The following is a 16,705-nucleotide window of genomic DNA, read 5'->3' on the forward strand; positions in this document are numbered from 1 at the left end:
GCTGGGGCATCCACCGCAGCTCTTGGGCCTGGGAAGCAGTGACATGGGGCTCTGGGGCGTCTGCAGTGACCTCCAGCCTATTATTCAGTGGCTCTAAGAGCAAACCTTGGGGTGGGGGCCCCTCATCACACCATCAGGGTCAGCCACATTGCTAAGGTCAAGTGAGGGTCAGCAGACAACTCCAGTGGCCCCAGTGGTTCCCTTGGTGCTGGGTCCTCAGTAAGCTCTGCTGCTGTGCTCCCCTCCACCACCCAAGCAACTTAAACTCCCATCCTATCCCGAGTGGCCCAGGCTGGGCTCCCGACCTTGCTCAGGCAGTGCCTCCCACCCTGATCGCGTGTCTTCCCCACCCTCCTGCCAGAATCCTCTCCATCTTTTTAAGCCAGGTGCCGTCAAGCCAACCCCATGTGAGTCAGAACAGAACTGTGCTCCATAGGGTTTTCAATGGCTGATTTTTCAGAAGTAGATTGCCAGGCCTTTCTTCCGAGGCAACTCTGGGTAGACTTGAACTTCCAACCTTTCGGGTAGCAGCGAAATGTGTTAACCCTTTGCACCACCCAGGGAATCCATCCATTCTTTTAGTTCCCTCTTTGTTTTAAGTCTCCAACCAGGTGTGGACCCTTGGGGTCTGACTCAGTCCTACAACTGGTGTGTGAGCCCTGACAGCCCCGCCCTGCCTTTACGGGGCACTCATGGTCTTCTGAGGCAGCAGTTGAGACTCATAATTTGCTCCATGGACCCCGGAGCTCTTTGGGATGGCAACAGGGCACTAGCGGAGGGCTGGGGTCACTCTGTCACTCAGATCTGGGATTGGTCTCAGCTCTGCCGCTCCCTGGCTGTGTGACCTTGGGGAGTCACCTAACCTCTCTAAGCTTTAGTTTCTTAACCAGCAAAATGTGGCTAAGGACTCCTACAGCAGCAATGTCACCCAGGTTTAAGACGATGTGGGCCCTAGCACAGGGCCTGCTGCTTGGTGGGCAGTGGATATACAGTTGTTGATTGAAGGACTATGTTTGCATCCCCACCTCTTCCCCACCGCCAGCTCCTCTAAGGAAGAGACAGGGCTTCTGACCTGTGGACCTCCCACCCTGACCCCACAGTGCCAGCCCACAGCTCCACACAAAGGAACATCAAACTGAAAGTGGTTGGTTGGCTCTAGGGATATCCAGCCTCTGGCCTCTTCGAATTCCATATGACCCTTGGTTGCTGAGTCTCGGATCTGCGGTGAATGCTGTCCTCCAGATTCATTTTTTGCTGGTGGCTCACGGAAAGTTTGGCTCCTCAAGAACCAGGCCACTCCCTCCAGGCCTGAGACCTCAATGACGCTGGTCCTACTCTGAAAGGGTGTCCAGGGCTGGCTGCCTGCCCCTGGTCCTTGGACAGCCTTGCCCCTCCTGCCCCATCTCTGTCTGACTTCCTGCCACCTTCTCCCCCAGGACAGAGTGACCACCACCCCCTCTGGCCACACAGAGGCCTCCTTCCAGCACCTCGTCCAGGATCACATTTTGTGTGGGAGAAAGAAGGCCTTTCCCACTAAAGTCCACGACATCTGTGAGTTGCAACCCCTAAAGAATTTTAGCAGTAGGAACCAAGGTGGAATTGGACATCTGCTGGCCAGAGCCACACAGCCGTGGCTTACATGCCATGTGACACAGCTGAATCTGCTGCCTCCCCTCTCTGAGCTCCAGCTTCTGCGCATGTAAATTGCAGGGTATTAAATGAGATAACCTGGATGCTCAATGCATACTTTAAAAAATGATCCAAGTGCTTAGCATAAAGTGTGACATGAAGTCCTCTGTGTGGGGTGATTGTCATTAGCCAGCTGACCCTTGCACAGATGAGAAAACTCAGGCCTGGCTCCCACCTCCAACCAGCCCAGGAAGAAGCTGGTCAAGAGGCTGGCGTGCTTGGAGCAGGGGACGGGCTGAGACTGAGGCCCAAGGCTTGCCCACACCACCCAGTCCCATGGTAAGGCATCTTGGGGGCCAGACCCCAGTGTTCTCATCTGTAAAATGAGAGGGTTGAACAGGGTCAGAGTGCTCCATGGAGGTACCTTGAGGGAGAGTGATGGGCAAGAGGGAGCTCTATGCCCCCACCCTCGGTGCCATGCTGGGGAGAGCTATGGAGGGAAGCAGTGGTCCCATTCTTCTGAGATGGACTTGGGGATTGCCTGCACCTGGTGGAAGGAAGTTTTCACTCCTCCTGCAGGATGAGGTTAATGATTAGGGGACCTGATGGTTTCTCCAGCGAGCTGGGACACCCTGTCAAACCAGGGAAAACAAAACAAAACAAAAACAAACCACTTGTCATAGTTACTCCTACTCATGGCAACCCCATGTGTGTCACAGTAGAACTGTGCTCCGCAGGTTTTTCAGTGGCTGATTTTTTGGAAGTAGATCACCAGGCCTTTCTTCTGAGGTGCCTCTGGGTGGACTTGAACCTCCAACCTTTCGGTTAGCAGCCAAGCATATCAACCATTTGTGCCACCTAGGGATTCCTTGCCAAACCAGAAGGCATATGGAAGTGAGAGGTAGGGAGTGGGCACAGCAGTAAAATCCGTGGGCCCCAGGGCTGGCTCGGACCCTGACTTTGCTGACCCAGGGTCAGGATCTCAGAGAACTTGGAGGCTGGAGAGGTGGTGGGGAACTAGAGGCAGGGGAGGGGCCAATGGTCAATATTGATCTAGCTGAGTCAGGGGAGGAGGATGGGGAAGCGGAAGGCTGGGGTGGGGCTTGGCGATAACTCTATCTTCAGGCTCCCAGTCTGACTGTGGGAACTGGGAAAGGGGTGCTCGATGCAGGATCCCAAACTTGGGTGCTTATTAAAACCATTACTCAGCCCTAGTATATCCTATTCTCTAAGGACGGAGCCTGAAAGATCTGCATTTTTGGTAAACTCCCTGGGTGAATCTGCAGCAGCCAGTTCAGCTCAGAATTTTGGGGGACCACAGGTTCAACCCTATTGTTGTAATAATGAGGAAACTGAGGCCCAGAAAGGTGACGATCACTCATCCATAGCCGCACTAGGAGAGAATGGTGATGACCACCTTTTTCTTTAGGAAAGGAATAGACCCCTCTGGATGGCCCTGCCCATTCCATTCCCAGCTGTGACCCTGGTTCCAGGAAGGGATGACTGGGCCAGGCTGCCCTGAGGAAGTGGCTCTGAGACCTTGGCAGGCCCAGGTGGAGAAAACGGGAGGGTGGGGCTGGCCTAGGAGGAAGAAAAAGGAGAGGGGGGCATTCCCATAGGATTGGGCCTGCCCCACCCTGCCTAGTTCAAATACTCCCAGCACCTGCTGGGGATGTTTCCTAAAAAATTTACTACAGCCTGGGTCTGGGAGGGCCACCTCCCATTGCTGGGGGAACCGCCTGTGGCAGACAGAGCTCACCTGGGCCCTGGAAGGGCACGCCCACATCACAGCCCCCTATTGGCCTCCGCCTCCTCTCCTACCTTTTCTCTCCCCACATCTACATGAACCACTGCCCTGGGCCCTCAGGCTTCACCCTTGCCTCCCCCCCTCCCCCCCACCTCAACCTGTTGGGCGCCTCCGCAAACGCTCCCCAGAACCTACAGTCACCACTTCTCTCGCCCCCTCCTTCTGGGCTCCGGCACCCTTGAACTCCAGATCTAGCCCCCATCCCAGCATGCCTGGCTTCTGGTTCTCTGCAGGTCTCTTGCTCTCCTGGGTGATGTCAGGGATTCCTGAGGGGTAGGACACAGGTCTATCTCATCTAGACACACAAACAGGTCTGTGCCCAGGGAAGCAGGCTTGCGGTATGGCAGCCGAAAGTCTAAACCTGGGCTGTCTTGAGCAGGGTCCTCCACCCTCTGCACCCTAGGCTGGTTATTTATAGAATGAAGGGAGTAATAGTGCCCACAGCTTAAGAGAGAGCTCGAATAAAGGAGGTGGGGTGCGCTTGGCATGTGGTCAGTGCCCAGTAAATGTTAGCCACCCTCACAGAGGAAGGTGCTGATATTCATGTCCACAGGGCGCCCACTCCTTCCCCAGGCCAGCAACACTTATTTGCTGGGGGTCTACTGGGCAAGAACAGCGGTACCTGCTGTGTGAGTCCTCAGCATGAGCAAAACACCATCCTGCCTTCAGGGAGCACACAGTTTTGCAGACACTTGCTTGTTGTTGTTAGGGGGTGTCGAGTCAATTCTGGCACACAGCCACCCCATGTGACAGAGTAGAACTGCTCCATAGGGTTTCCTAGGCTGTAATCGTAGGTACAGATCGCCAGGTCTTACTCCCACAGAGCCACTGGGTGGGTTTGAACCCAGGTGACTTCAAACCACAGAATTCGGGTGATGTGGGTAGAGGGTGTTGTGGAAGCCCAGAGAGAGACCCAACTGAGGTTAAGGAGGGAGAGGGCCCTGCTTCCCTGAGGAGGAGGAGGAGGAGGAGGTACCGGGGCTGTGTCCAGAAGGCTGAGGAGGTGTGCTGAGCAGAGACGAGCGGGAAGCAGCCCTCTGCAGTGGGTTTTGGAGAGTGCAGAGGAGATTGCAGGTATAGACGACTGAGAGATGAGCAAGTTGCTGGAAGGGAACGGGGTGGGGGGCTGAAGGAGGAGGGTTTCTAAGAATCTCAGTCACTCTTTGCTGGCCGCCCAGAGACAGGGAAACACAGTTAACATCACCCCAGTCCAGAGTAGGGCAAGGAGGCCCCAGGAAGGGACAGAGCCCTGTCCTCAGAGTTAGAAGGCTGGGCGGATGGGCTTGAGTCCTGGCTCTGAGTCTTGAAAGAAGCCTCTTTGCCTGAGTCTCAGTGTCTTCCTCTTTCTTTTGTAAGGAATAACTGGGATAAGCACTTTGTGTGAAAGCACTTCGTGAACTTAGAAATGGCCTTGCACCTGTGTAATTGTGTTTTAAAATGGAGTTGATAGTTTTTGAGAGTTGAAGCCATTCACAGGGCTCAAGGACCTCCTGTAACTTTCTCCTGTGCTGCCACCAGCTGGCCAGTATCGGCAATAGCAGCCTAAGCCCTCAAGCCCTTCTGAACTGCCCAGGGGAGAGATCCTAGGAAACCACTCATTGAGGTGTGTGAAGGCGGAGCTGGAAGGAGGTTTGGCACTAACCTTTGTGATGTCCAGGGCAAGAGTGCAAATGGAAGCTCCCAGGCTCTCTGCAGCCTGCCCTCTTGTCTTCCCAGCCTTGGCCTTGCTCTCACTGCAAAGGTGTTCATGTGTGTGTGGGGGGCACACTCTCCCTGGACATCCTCACACCAGCAGTGAGGACAGACCCGGAACATGGCAGGTGCAGGCCATGGGCAAGGACCTCTAGAGCCCTGGATGCACACAGCGTGGTCTAGTGTGGGGTGTGGGCTCCGTGGGCACATGCCCTTGGTCTGGGTCTCTTGGGTGGAGCATGGCTTGGGGTTACTGGTTCATCCTGGTTTTAGCACTAAAAGTCCCCTGCGAGCAAACCAGGGCTGTCAGCCACCCTAACACGGCCCAGCGAGGGCCATAGCCTCTGGGCATCACCACTCTCGCCAGGCCTGGTCAGAGGCGAGCAGTTTGGGCTCAGAGAACCAAACTGGCCTCACTTCCACACCTCTTTGTCCAAGCCCAAGACCCCTGCCCCAGGCACTTGATCCACAACTACTTTTATGGGCAAAGAGGCTCTTCCTCTCTTTCCTCTTTCTCCAAACCACTCTCCAGGAGCTGTGAGGCTGAAGGCTTGTCTGTTAGGCTCAATGGCTGAGAGAAGAGAATGGTGGTGGTTGGAGGGATGTTTCTCCTGGAACAACCCCCTCATTGTACAAGGGAAACTGAAGCCTTGAGGAGAAGGACCTTGCCCCAGTGCCCCCAAGGAAGACTTCAGCTGTTGACTGTTTATGGCGACCTGTATTCATTCCCTTTCCTCTTGTTCAGGGCATCCCCAGGTGCCTCCCAGGAAGCTGACCCCATCCCTGGCTCTAAGGTTAGGTCATGTGGTCCCGGTATAATGCCCCTATGATTGGCTAATCCTTGAGCATGTGACCTAAGCTGATCCAATCGAAACGAGGACCAGGTCTTCCATTTTGCAACTGGGGGTGGGGGGTGGTGGGGGTGGTGGAACCTAGAACAGAAAAAAAAAAAAAAAAAAAGCCTCCCAGTGCCCCCTGCAGACAGACACCAAGTACACAGAAGTTTGTAGCTATTTATTGCACTGAAAACACCAAGAATAAAACAGACGCCCCTTCTCCCCCACCCAGCCCCCCAGTAGCAGAAAGTTTGAGCAGTGGTCATTCAAGTTCACAGCCACATATTTAAAAAAAAGGAACTGAAACAAACCCCCAAACAAACAGTAACAAAGAAGCCAGCACGGGAAGTCTGGCAAATACATCCCGCAAAAGGGTCTCCCTTTGAAGGGAGACAGGAGGCCAGGGGTCAGGATGTGCCACACAGTGGGCACAAGCCCAAAAGAATACTTTCCCATAAACGCATTTGCAGGCCCGAGCCTAGGTTTTTGCTTGGGTTTGGATTTTTTGCATCTAAAGGATATTTTGGAGGAGCACAGAGTTTTCAGTTTAGGTGGGCTCTGGGTGGCTTTTTCTGCCAGTGTCACCTGCCTGCTGCCTCCAGGTAATGCCCAGTGCCCTGTGGTCTACACCAGGTGGCTAGTGTGGGGTGTGGGCTCCATGGGCACATGCCCTTGGTCTGGGTCTCTTGGGTGGGGCATGCTTTGGGGTGACCAGTTCATCCTGGTTTTAGCCCAGGAGTGGCCTTCACAGTGGGGCCATCTCAGCCTGGGTAGGGACCTGCCTCCACCTCTCTGGCACTTGGAGAAAAAAGAGGAAGACAGGGACACAGTGGACAGGAGGCGTGTCACCCATTGAGAAGCAGGACCTTGGAGTCCTCCAGCTCAGTTTCCTCTGGTAGGGAAACCGAGGCCCAGAGAGGGGAAAGGACCTAGCCAAGGTCACACAGCTGGAATTCGAAGCCTACTAACCCCCAAACCACTGCTCTTTCCCCTGCAGTCCACTGCTAATAAGCAGTTGACAAGCACCAAAGAGGGGAAACAAGGGGCCGCAGGTGGGAGAGAGGAGGGGATTGGCCAGGCCCAGAGTGAAACAGGACTCCAGGCAGTGGCCAACCTTGTAAGCTCTCACAGCTGTTTTGGGCTTCACACCGTGGGGCCGTCCGATCCCCCACTAGCCCTGCAGTGTAGGCTGGGTAGGAACCTTCAACCCTTTTAGCCAATAGGGAGACTGAGGCTGAAGAGGGGGGACCAGGCCTTGCCATGGTACTTGCAGCATCCCCTGGTGGAGGCCACACCCCACCTTTGGCCTGGGGATGGCTGTGGGAAGTGGAGGGCACACAGGCGAGGCAGGTGGTTGTGGGCTGGGGCACTGTGATGGATGGGCCTTACTGCAAAGCCCTCTGGGCCCAGAGAAGACCAAGTGCTCACCCCTAGCCTGGGCAGCAGGGTCTCTGTCAAGGACAGAGGCTGGTGAGGGTCCAGCTTAGAAACTAGGGGGCCTGGGTGCCTCCTCCTGGCCTGCAGCTCCAGCCCAGCCTGTCTGACCTACCCTCTCACTTCCTTGGCCCAGGCAGCAGGAGTTGAGAAAGTGCCCAGCAGACAGTGCGTGACCAGAGAAAACTCAGCAAGTTCTGGATCAAAGATCCTCATCAGTCCAGCTCTGACCAACACCCCCTGGGGACTCCCTGGAGGGTTGGGGGAACCAGAGCCTCCTCCAAATCACTGGGGATATGACTCTTCCTCCCCTAAAGCCCTCCAGAGGGGACAGTATCTCATGCTGGCAAAACACGGCCACACAGAGGCCAAAAGCACAGAGAGGCAGCAACATAATCCCGAGTCAGACACTGAGAATACAACCTCTATTTTTTTTTTTTTTTGTCCAAAACATAAAGATTGATTTTGTTGAGTGCTTTTTCTTCTTTTTGTTTTTTTCAACATACTGCATATAAAGTCATGCAAAGAAAACAGTGCAGACAGTAGGTCCGGGTGAATGAGCCAAGGCATTCCACACCAGTCAGTCCCAGGGGAGAGGGGACAAGAAAGGAGAAGGGAGAGAATGAGAACCCAAGGCTCAGGATGAGGCATGGAGAGGAGAAATTCCCAGTGTCTGCTTTGGCTGTCAGACCCCAAGGGGAACGCAAGCTTCATGGTCCCCCAGAGGTGGGTGGGGGACATAGTGGACAGATGGATGAAACCTTGGGAAGCTCGGTTTGGGAGGGAAGCAAAGAAAAGTCCAGATAATTCCATCCTGACAACCTCTCCCCTCCCTCTGAGCTGACCAGCTGTTTTTTAACCGGCGCTGACATCTGAGGCTTCCACAATCCCCAAAGGAGCCCCTACTTCAGCTCGCCTTGGGGCCAAGATGTCAGAGAGGACCTTCCCCCTGGAGCTGAGTCCACCTCAGCCCCACATATCCGCTGATGACAAAGTCCACCTCAGAGATGACCAAAAAAATTTAAAACAACAAAAAAAAGGAAATACAGAACAGAAAAGAACTACCCCTCACCCCTCTTCCCACCCCCTCCCCCTTTCCAGCCCAACCCCCCTCACAATAATTGGAGAGGTCTAATTATTACATAAATATCCATTAATGCGAAATCCATTTACGAAATACACAGAAGTTTGGCTATAAAAAGGCATGCGGTCCAAGGAGAAGTGATACCTAAAGGTTGCTTTCTTTTGCCCCCGAGAAACAATCAGCTTCCCTCTCTCAGATTCGATGATGCTGGAATTCTCCACAGATGACGGGATAATGGCAGGGTGGGCTAAGTCTTGGAGGTAAACATCACCCGAAGGAAGGAGGAGGGAGTGGGGGCAACCTGAGAGGATATGCTTCCCACACTGAGGGGAACCGTCATAAAGAAAAACTCCCGGGTCAGTAGAAGGTCAGTAGAAGAGGAAGAGGTCAGGGCAGCAGGGAGAGGAGCTAGTGATGAAGTCTGACGCATGAGGCTCCTGACATCTGGTACTGTGGCGCCGGCTCCCACAGGGGAGGTTGGCTCAGGGGAGTAGGGGTTCATCTGCCCTTAACCCGCAGCCCTCAGAAGAGGAAGGACCCAGGAGAGGGACTGGCAGATGCCACATTCTGCATGACTCCGCCCCTCCTTCTCCCCACCCCTGGTCCTAGCCCATAGCCTGGTGGGGTGGTCCTGGGAGCCAGCCACCTGGTACCCAGGCCTGGGGAAGCCCACCCCACCAGGGGAAGCCACAAGGAAAAGTCGATGGGAGAAGGCCAGCGAGTGAGTGGGAGACATGGGGCGGGGCAGGGTATGGAGCAGGACGTGGCCATTTGCTCTGAAGTCGTGATGGCTTTTGTGAACAGGCAGGTTTTCTTGACCCAGGTACAGCGGTGATTGACAACGTCGTGGAAGGGTGACGCGGTGAGGGGAATTCCAGCAAAATCCAAGTGGGAGAACCAGCAGCCACATTCCACGGACAAAGAGCGGGTCCCCGTGACACAGCAACGCAGTGACCCCCAGCTCGGTCCTTCAACTGTAAGACATGGTGGGGAGGGTGGGCGCTGTGGTTTCCCTTGGGCGACCCTCCCCTCTGTCTTTGGTTGCAGTTCCAGCGGCCTCCTGCAGGTCCCGCCCGCCTCCACGCCCCCCACCTCCGCCCTGTCCCCTACCAGCCCAGCCCAGCCTCCTTCCTGCACTCGCACCTCCACAGCCTTCCAGAAGTCCCCCAGATTTGTCCCGGCTCCAGGCCAACCCCCCCCCCGCCCCATTCCATGGATTTGCCCTGTGGCTGGGGTAGGGGCAGGACAGAGGGGCAAAGGCCCTTACTGCGGGAGGACAGAGGGCGCCCCAGATCTGTGGAAGTGGACAATCTGCCATTTGCCGTCCCGGCGGTGCCAGATGCGGGTCTCCTCGGACTGGGCCGTGCGGGGGATGCCGCCGGCGTCCAGATACTGCGTGATGCGAATGTAGGCGATGCAGGCTGACTCGTCACCCATCAGGTGGATGTGGGGGTTCAGGATGGTGGTGTGCACGGGCTTGCTGTTCCTGGACCACACTGGAGGCGGGGTGGGAGGAGGGGGGCAAGAGGGAGCAGAGGAGATGCAATTGGGGGCCTCCTCCTCACTTTCTTCACCTTCCCCACTTCCAAGGACCCACTCAACTGAGGCACTTCTGAGGTATTCAAAGAAGGGGTCTCTGTGACAGCGCTCAGGTACCAGGCAGCCAAGGCAGAGCTTCTAGGTGATGGAACCACCCCTCCCAGCTTAGATACAATGGATTTCAGACACCCTGAATTCTTCAAACTTAAGCAGTAACCAGTCGCCATACAGTCAACTCCAACTCAGGGTGACCCCATACGTGTCAGAGTAAAACTGTGCTCCACGGGGTTTTCAAGGGCTGAGTTTTTGGAAGTAGGTGGCCAGGCCTTTCTTCCAAGTCACCTCCAATGTTTCTGGTTAGCAGCTGAGCGTGTTAACCCTCTGCGCCTCTTCAATCTTACTGGAATGGAATTTTAGAATCATTTTATCTTACACATAGAAGTACAGGACCAAGATGACTTCAGAAGCAGATGGGCTTAGTTAGACCACAGTCTCAAACACAAATCTTTATAGCAGCCAAGCAGATACATAAACAAGGGAGGTAAACTAGGTATAAGATGCTAAATGACAGCTGACCCTTTGCCTCTGGGTTAGGGAGGCAATAGAGAGTGGTGGGGACTGTGGTGAATAGAGCACCATGTCCCATCTAAAGAGGATGCCTTGTGCACAACCTCGCAGTGGTTACCGTGTGAGTAAGTGGGACTGGTGTTGCCAGATCTTCTGATTTTCAAGAAAATCTGAAAACTTGGATTTTTGTGTGAAACCCCTCATTTTAATTATGGGCATCTAATTTGGATTTACCAGCATCTGTCTGTCCTTTTGTCAAACTGTGGTGGCTTGTGTGTTGCTGTGATACTGGAAGCTATGCCACCAGTATTCCAAATACCAGCAGGGTCATCCATGGTGGATAGGTTTCAGTGGAGCTTCCAGCCTAAGACAGACTAGGAAGAAGGATTGGGCAATCTACTTCTGAAAAAATTGACCAGTGAAAGCTTTATGAATACCAGTGTAATATTGTCTGATATAGTGCCAGAAGATGAGCCCCTCAGGTTGGAAGGCACTCAAAATACAACTGTGGAAGAGCTGCCTCCTGAAAGTAGAGCCAACCAGACGTGGATGGAGTAAAGCTTTCCGGACCTTCATTTGCTGATGTGGCATGACTTAAAATGAGAAGAAACAGCTGCAAACATCCATTAATAACTGGAACGTGGAATGTATGAAGTATAAATCTAGGAAAGCTGGAAGTCATTAAAAATTAAATAGAACACATGAAGATCAATATCCTAGGCATTAGTGAGCTGAAATGGACTGGTATTGGCCATTTTGAATCAAATAATCATATGGTCTACTTGCTGCGAATGACAAATTGAAGAGGAATGGTGTTACATTCATTGTAAAAAGAACATTTCAAGCTCTATCCTAAAGTACAACACTGTCAATAATAGAATAATATCTATACGAGTTCAAGAAAAATCAATTAATACAACTATTATTCAAATTTATCCACCAACCACTAAAGCCAAAGATGAAGACTTTTACCAACCTTTGCAGTTTGAAGTTGATCAAATATGCAATCAAGATGCATTGGTAATTATGGGTGATTGGAATGTGGAAGTTGGAAACAAAGAGGAAGGATTAGTAAAGGGAAAATATAGCCTTGGTGATAGAATTTTGCAAGACCAACTACCTATTCATTGGAAATACCTTTTTTAAACAAGAGAAATGGCGACTGTACATGTGGAGCTCACCAGATGGAATACATAGGAATCACTACATCTGTGGAAAGAGACAATGGAGAAACTCATTATCATCAGTCAGAGCAAGGCCAGGGGTCAACCGCAGAACAGGCCATCAATTGCTCATATGCAAGTTCAAGTTGAAGCTGCAGAAAATCGAAACAAGTCCACGAGAGCCAAAGTACAACCTCGAGTATATCCCACCTGAGTTTAGAGATCATCTCAAGAATGGATTTGATGCATTGAACGCTCATGACCAGAAGACTTGTGGGATGACATCAAGGACATCATACATGAAGAAAGCAGGTCATTAAAAAGATGGGAAAGAAAGAAGAGACCAAAATGAGCATCAGAAGAGACTCTGGAACTTTCTCTTGAGCGTAGAGCAGATAAAGTGAACAGAAGAAATGATGACGAGCTGAACAGAAGATTTCAAAGAGCAGCTCGAGATGGCAAAGTATTATAATGACATATGCAAAGACCTGGAGTTAGAAAACCGAAAGAGAAGAACATGCTCAGCATTTCTCAAACTGAAAGATAAAATTCAAGCCTCGAGTTACAATACTGAAGGATTCCATGGGCTAAATATTGAATGATGAAGGAATCATCAAAAGAACATAGAAGGAATACACAGGGTCTGTACCAAAAAGGATTGGTCGAAGTTCAGCCATTTCAGAAGGTAGCATATAATCAAGAACCAATGGTATTGAAGGAAGAAGTGCAACCTGCAGTGAAGGTACTGGTGAAAAACAAGGCTCCAGGAATTGACAGAATACCAATTGAGATGTTTCAACAAACAGACGCTCCGCTTCACTTATCTATGCCAAGAAATTTGGAAAACAGCTACCTGGCCAACTGACCGGAAGAGAGCCATATATGTGCCCATTCCAAAGAAAGGTGATTCCACAGAATGCGGAAATTATCGAATAATATCATTAATATCACATGCAAGTAAAATCTTGCTGAAGATAATTCAAAAACAGTTGTAGTAATACATTAACAGGGAACTGCCAGAAATTCAAGCCGGATTCAGAAGAGGACTTGGAGCAAGGGAGAGCATTGCTGATATCCGATGGATCTTGGCTAAAAGCAGAGAATACCAGAAAGATGTTTACCTGTGTTTTATTGACTATGCGAAGACATTCGACTGTGTGGATCATAAGAAATTATGGATAACATTGTAATGAGTGAGAATTCCAGAACACTTACTTGTGCTCACACAGAACCTGTACATAGAACAAGAGACCGTTGTTCAAACAGAATAAGGGGATATTGTGTGGTTTAAAATCAGGTAAGGTGTGTGTGAGGGTTGCATCCTTTCACCATATTTATTCAGTCTTTATGCTGAACAAGTAATCTGAGACGCTGGACTATATGAAGAAGAAGAGGGCATCAGGACTGGAGGAAGACTCATTAACAACCTGAGATATGTAGATGACACAGCCTTGCTTACTGAAAGTGAAGGGGACTTGAAACACTCACTGATGAAGATTAAAGACTATAGTCTTCAGTACGGATTATGCCTCAACATAGAGAAAACAAAAATCCTCACAACTAGACCAATAATCAAGATCATGATAAACAAAAAAAGATTGAAGTTGTCAAGGATTTCATTTTACTTGGTTCTACAGTCAACACCCATGGAAGAAGCAGTCAAGAAATCAAATGACGTTTTGCTTTGGGCAGATCTTCTGCCAAAGGACTCTAAAGTGTTAAAAAGCAACGATGTCACTTTAATGACTAAAGTGCTCCTGACCCAAGCCATGGTGTTTTCAATCACCCCATATGCATGTGAAAGCATATAGAGTCGTATAGAGTTACTATGAGTCAGAATCAACTCAATAGCAGTGGGTACAGGTAATTTGAATTTAAAGCATCATGCAGGCCACATGAGCATGTCTACAGTCCAGACAAAGTCTGTGGGCCCCCATTTGTCACCTCTACTGTAGACATAGAATTATGAAAACCTGGGGAATACCAGAACTGCAGAATCTGAGAACCTTGGAATTAGAAGGATGGTATTAGTGGTGGTGGGGTGAGGTCACAGAACTTCCCAGAGTTAGGGGGAGTCATAACAGAACTGACAAAACTATCTGAAATCAGCTCCCCTGATGTAAACTATGGGAAAGCCTGGTGGCTAGTGGTTAAAAGCTACAGTTGCTAACCAAAAGGTCAGTGGTTCGAATCCACCAGGCACTCCATATGGGGCAGCTCTGCTCTGTCCTATAGGGTTGCTATGAGTCGGAATTGACTCAACGGCAACGGGTTTTGGTTTTGGATGTCAATTATGAGCCATCATTTTTGTTCTTGTTGTTGTTCTGAGAAGTTTCCATTTTTCATTAAGATAGAAAACAAAAACACAGAAAGACTATGCCCCAGGAAGGGGCTGAATAGGGGCCACCAGGGTCTCAGGCTCAGGAGAAACCCTCATATCTTCCCTTAATCCATCAACACCGACACAGTTGCCACTCATAGCCACCCACAGGACAGAGTAGAACTGCCCCTTAAGGTTTCCAAGGCTGTAATCTTTACGGAAGCAGACTACCGCATCTTTCTCCCGTGGAGCATCTCGTAAGTTCAAACTGCCAACCTTTCAGTTAGCAGCCAAGTGCTTAACCACTGCACCACCAGGGCCTCCCTTAGTGTAGCCGAAATGTAGATCTAAACCATGTGGAAAGCCGATTTAAAACGCAGATTCTCCAACCCCACCCCTAGAGACTCTAATGCAAGGATCTGTAATATTGGAAAACTCCCTTTCCTTTCTACCCTGATTCTGACATAGTCAGGTCTGTGAGCAGCCAATTTCCTGGAAAATGTAAAAAAAAAATTTTTTTTAGAACTGCCAGAAGTGCCAAATAACACCTGTCCCCTAACGTTATAATCATGTTACACCCAGGCTTTGGATAAAGGACTTAAAATCACCAAGTCTTGGACATGTAGAATAACATACATAGAATTCTGGACTTTCGGATGTATAGACTATAGAGCTTTTGCATCATGGGCCGGGAGTGACCTCAGAGGTCAGAGATCACACAGTGGCCCTCCTCCAAAATGCAGGAAGGGCTTCATTAAGCATTCCCAACAGCGCCTAGGACTGGAAGCACTCAAGACCATCTGTATCAATGTACCCACTTAGCAGATATGGAAACTGAGGCCCAGAGAAGCAATCGGACCCGTTCCAGATCACACACAACACCTGTGCCCATTCCTGAAAGAGATGCAATTGAACCTGAAAGAAACCTGTCTCTAGGTAGAACAGGCTTAGAACAGTCCCAGGAGGAGCAGCCACAGCTCAGCATTGCTGGGGGGTGTCACGGATTGAATTGTGTCCCCCAGAAATATGGGTCAACTTGGTTAGGCCCGGATTCCCGGTATTGTGTGGTTGTCCTACATTTTGTGATTGTAATTTTATGTTGAAGAGGATTAGGATGGGATTGTAACACCCTTATTCAGGTCACCTCCCTGATCCAATGTAAGGGGAGTTTCCTGTGGGCTGCACCACCTTTTATCTCTCAAGAGATAAAAGGAAAGGGAAGGAAGCAGAGAGTTTGGGACCTCACGTCACCAAGAAAGAAGCACCAGGTGCAGAGCGCATCCTTTGGACCCAGGGTTCCTGTGCAGAGAAGCTCCTTGACCAGGGGAAGATTGATGACAAGGACCTTCCTCCAGAGCTGACAGAAACAGAAAGCCTTCCTCTGGAGCTGACACCCTGAATTTGGACTTCTAGCCTACTAGACTGTGAGAGAATAAATTTCTCTTTGTTAAAAACATCACTTGTGGTATTTCTGTTATAGCGGCACTAGATAACTAAGACAGGCGGCCTGGGCCTTGCTGCGGTCAGTGAGGACTGGAGGCCTGAGGGACATTTGTAAAGAAACAACCACCTAATGTGGCCACCTCTTGCACACTTTCAGTAGGATTCTCCTGGTGGATAAGGTGGCAGGAAGAGCCAGGTCCTCAAGCAGGAAAAATTAGAAAGCTGGAAGGTAGGACTTGGAGGAGAGGGCAGTTTACTCTGGGCCTTATTCTTGTGGGTCCTGCCTTTGATGTGACCAGATGGTTGAGTGCAGAGTCCAGGGGGCTGGTGCTAAGACGAGCCCACTGCATGGAGCAGGCCCAGGGCCGGCATGGTCTTCTCTCTGACTTTTCCCTTGTCACCCTAAGTGGAAACCCTGGTGGTGTAGTGGTTAAGTGCTACAGCTGCTAACCAAGAGGTCAGCAGTTCAAATCCGCCAGGCGCTCCTTGGAAGCTCTATGGGGCAGTTCTACTCTGTCCTATAGAGTCGCTACAAGTCGGAATCGACTCGACAGCAGTGGGTTGGTCACCCCGAGCCTGGAGAGCCAGGTCTTAGGCTGGTCTCTGCTACTTGGGGATCAGTGAGTTCCTATTGGGGAGTTAGCACCCCTAGAGGACAGACCAGCATAATGGCGGTCACAGAGTTCAGCAAGGGAGCTCCAGAGTGTTCAGCCAGTTCTCCTCCCAATGAGAATCCAATCCCCATTGCTAAGTTTGGAGAATCAGAGTTTGGTTTATTAAAGGAAGATACAGCTTCCTTCCTCTCAGCTCTTTTGGGCAGGCTCTTCAGCCTCTGTACTCCATAATATTCAGTCAGAGAGCATGAAGGCCAGGGAGGAGGGTCAATCCTACCCCGGGGGGGGGGCTGCTAGTGTGCAGACGAAAGGGGGCCCAGTGGGAAGGGAAGGGACACTGGAGGGAGTCAGGTCCAGGTTCTGCTACCATTTCTCAGGTGCCCTTGCACAAATGCCTGCCTCTCTGGGCCTCAGTTTCCCCTTCTGTATGAATGAAGAGTTGGACTAACTCAACTTCCTCTACTTTAGTCTTGTAAGTTCTACCTTTATGACATTTACCATATATACAAGTGCCACCTATACTAACTTCATTAAAATATTTCCTTAAATTCATTCACTTCATTAATTTATATTAATT

At 50.8% G+C, this 16,705-nt stretch overlaps 1 protein-coding gene across 1 annotated transcript in view; it reads right to left on the minus strand.

Moving 5' to 3' along the window:
- Positions 1–8,527: 8,527 nt before the first annotated feature.
- The window catches only part of CAMK2A (calcium/calmodulin dependent protein kinase II alpha), a 75,551-nt gene continuing 67,373 nt past the window's right edge, over positions 8,528–16,705 (minus strand). Inside the window, exons 17-18 of the mRNA XM_049874067.1 lie at positions 9,750–9,978; positions 8,528–9,456 (exon numbers count right to left, since the gene is read on the minus strand). Coding sequence (XP_049730024.1) covers positions 9,453–9,456; positions 9,750–9,978 — 233 coding nt within the window. The 3' untranslated portion in view covers positions 8,528–9,452. The remainder of the gene's footprint in view (positions 9,457–9,749; positions 9,979–16,705) is intronic.

The sequence above is a fragment of the Elephas maximus genome, chromosome 2 (genome assembly GCF_024166365.1).
Source record: "Elephas maximus indicus isolate mEleMax1 chromosome 2, mEleMax1 primary haplotype, whole genome shotgun sequence".
NCBI classification, from domain to species: Eukaryota; Metazoa; Chordata; class Mammalia; order Proboscidea; family Elephantidae; genus Elephas; species Elephas maximus.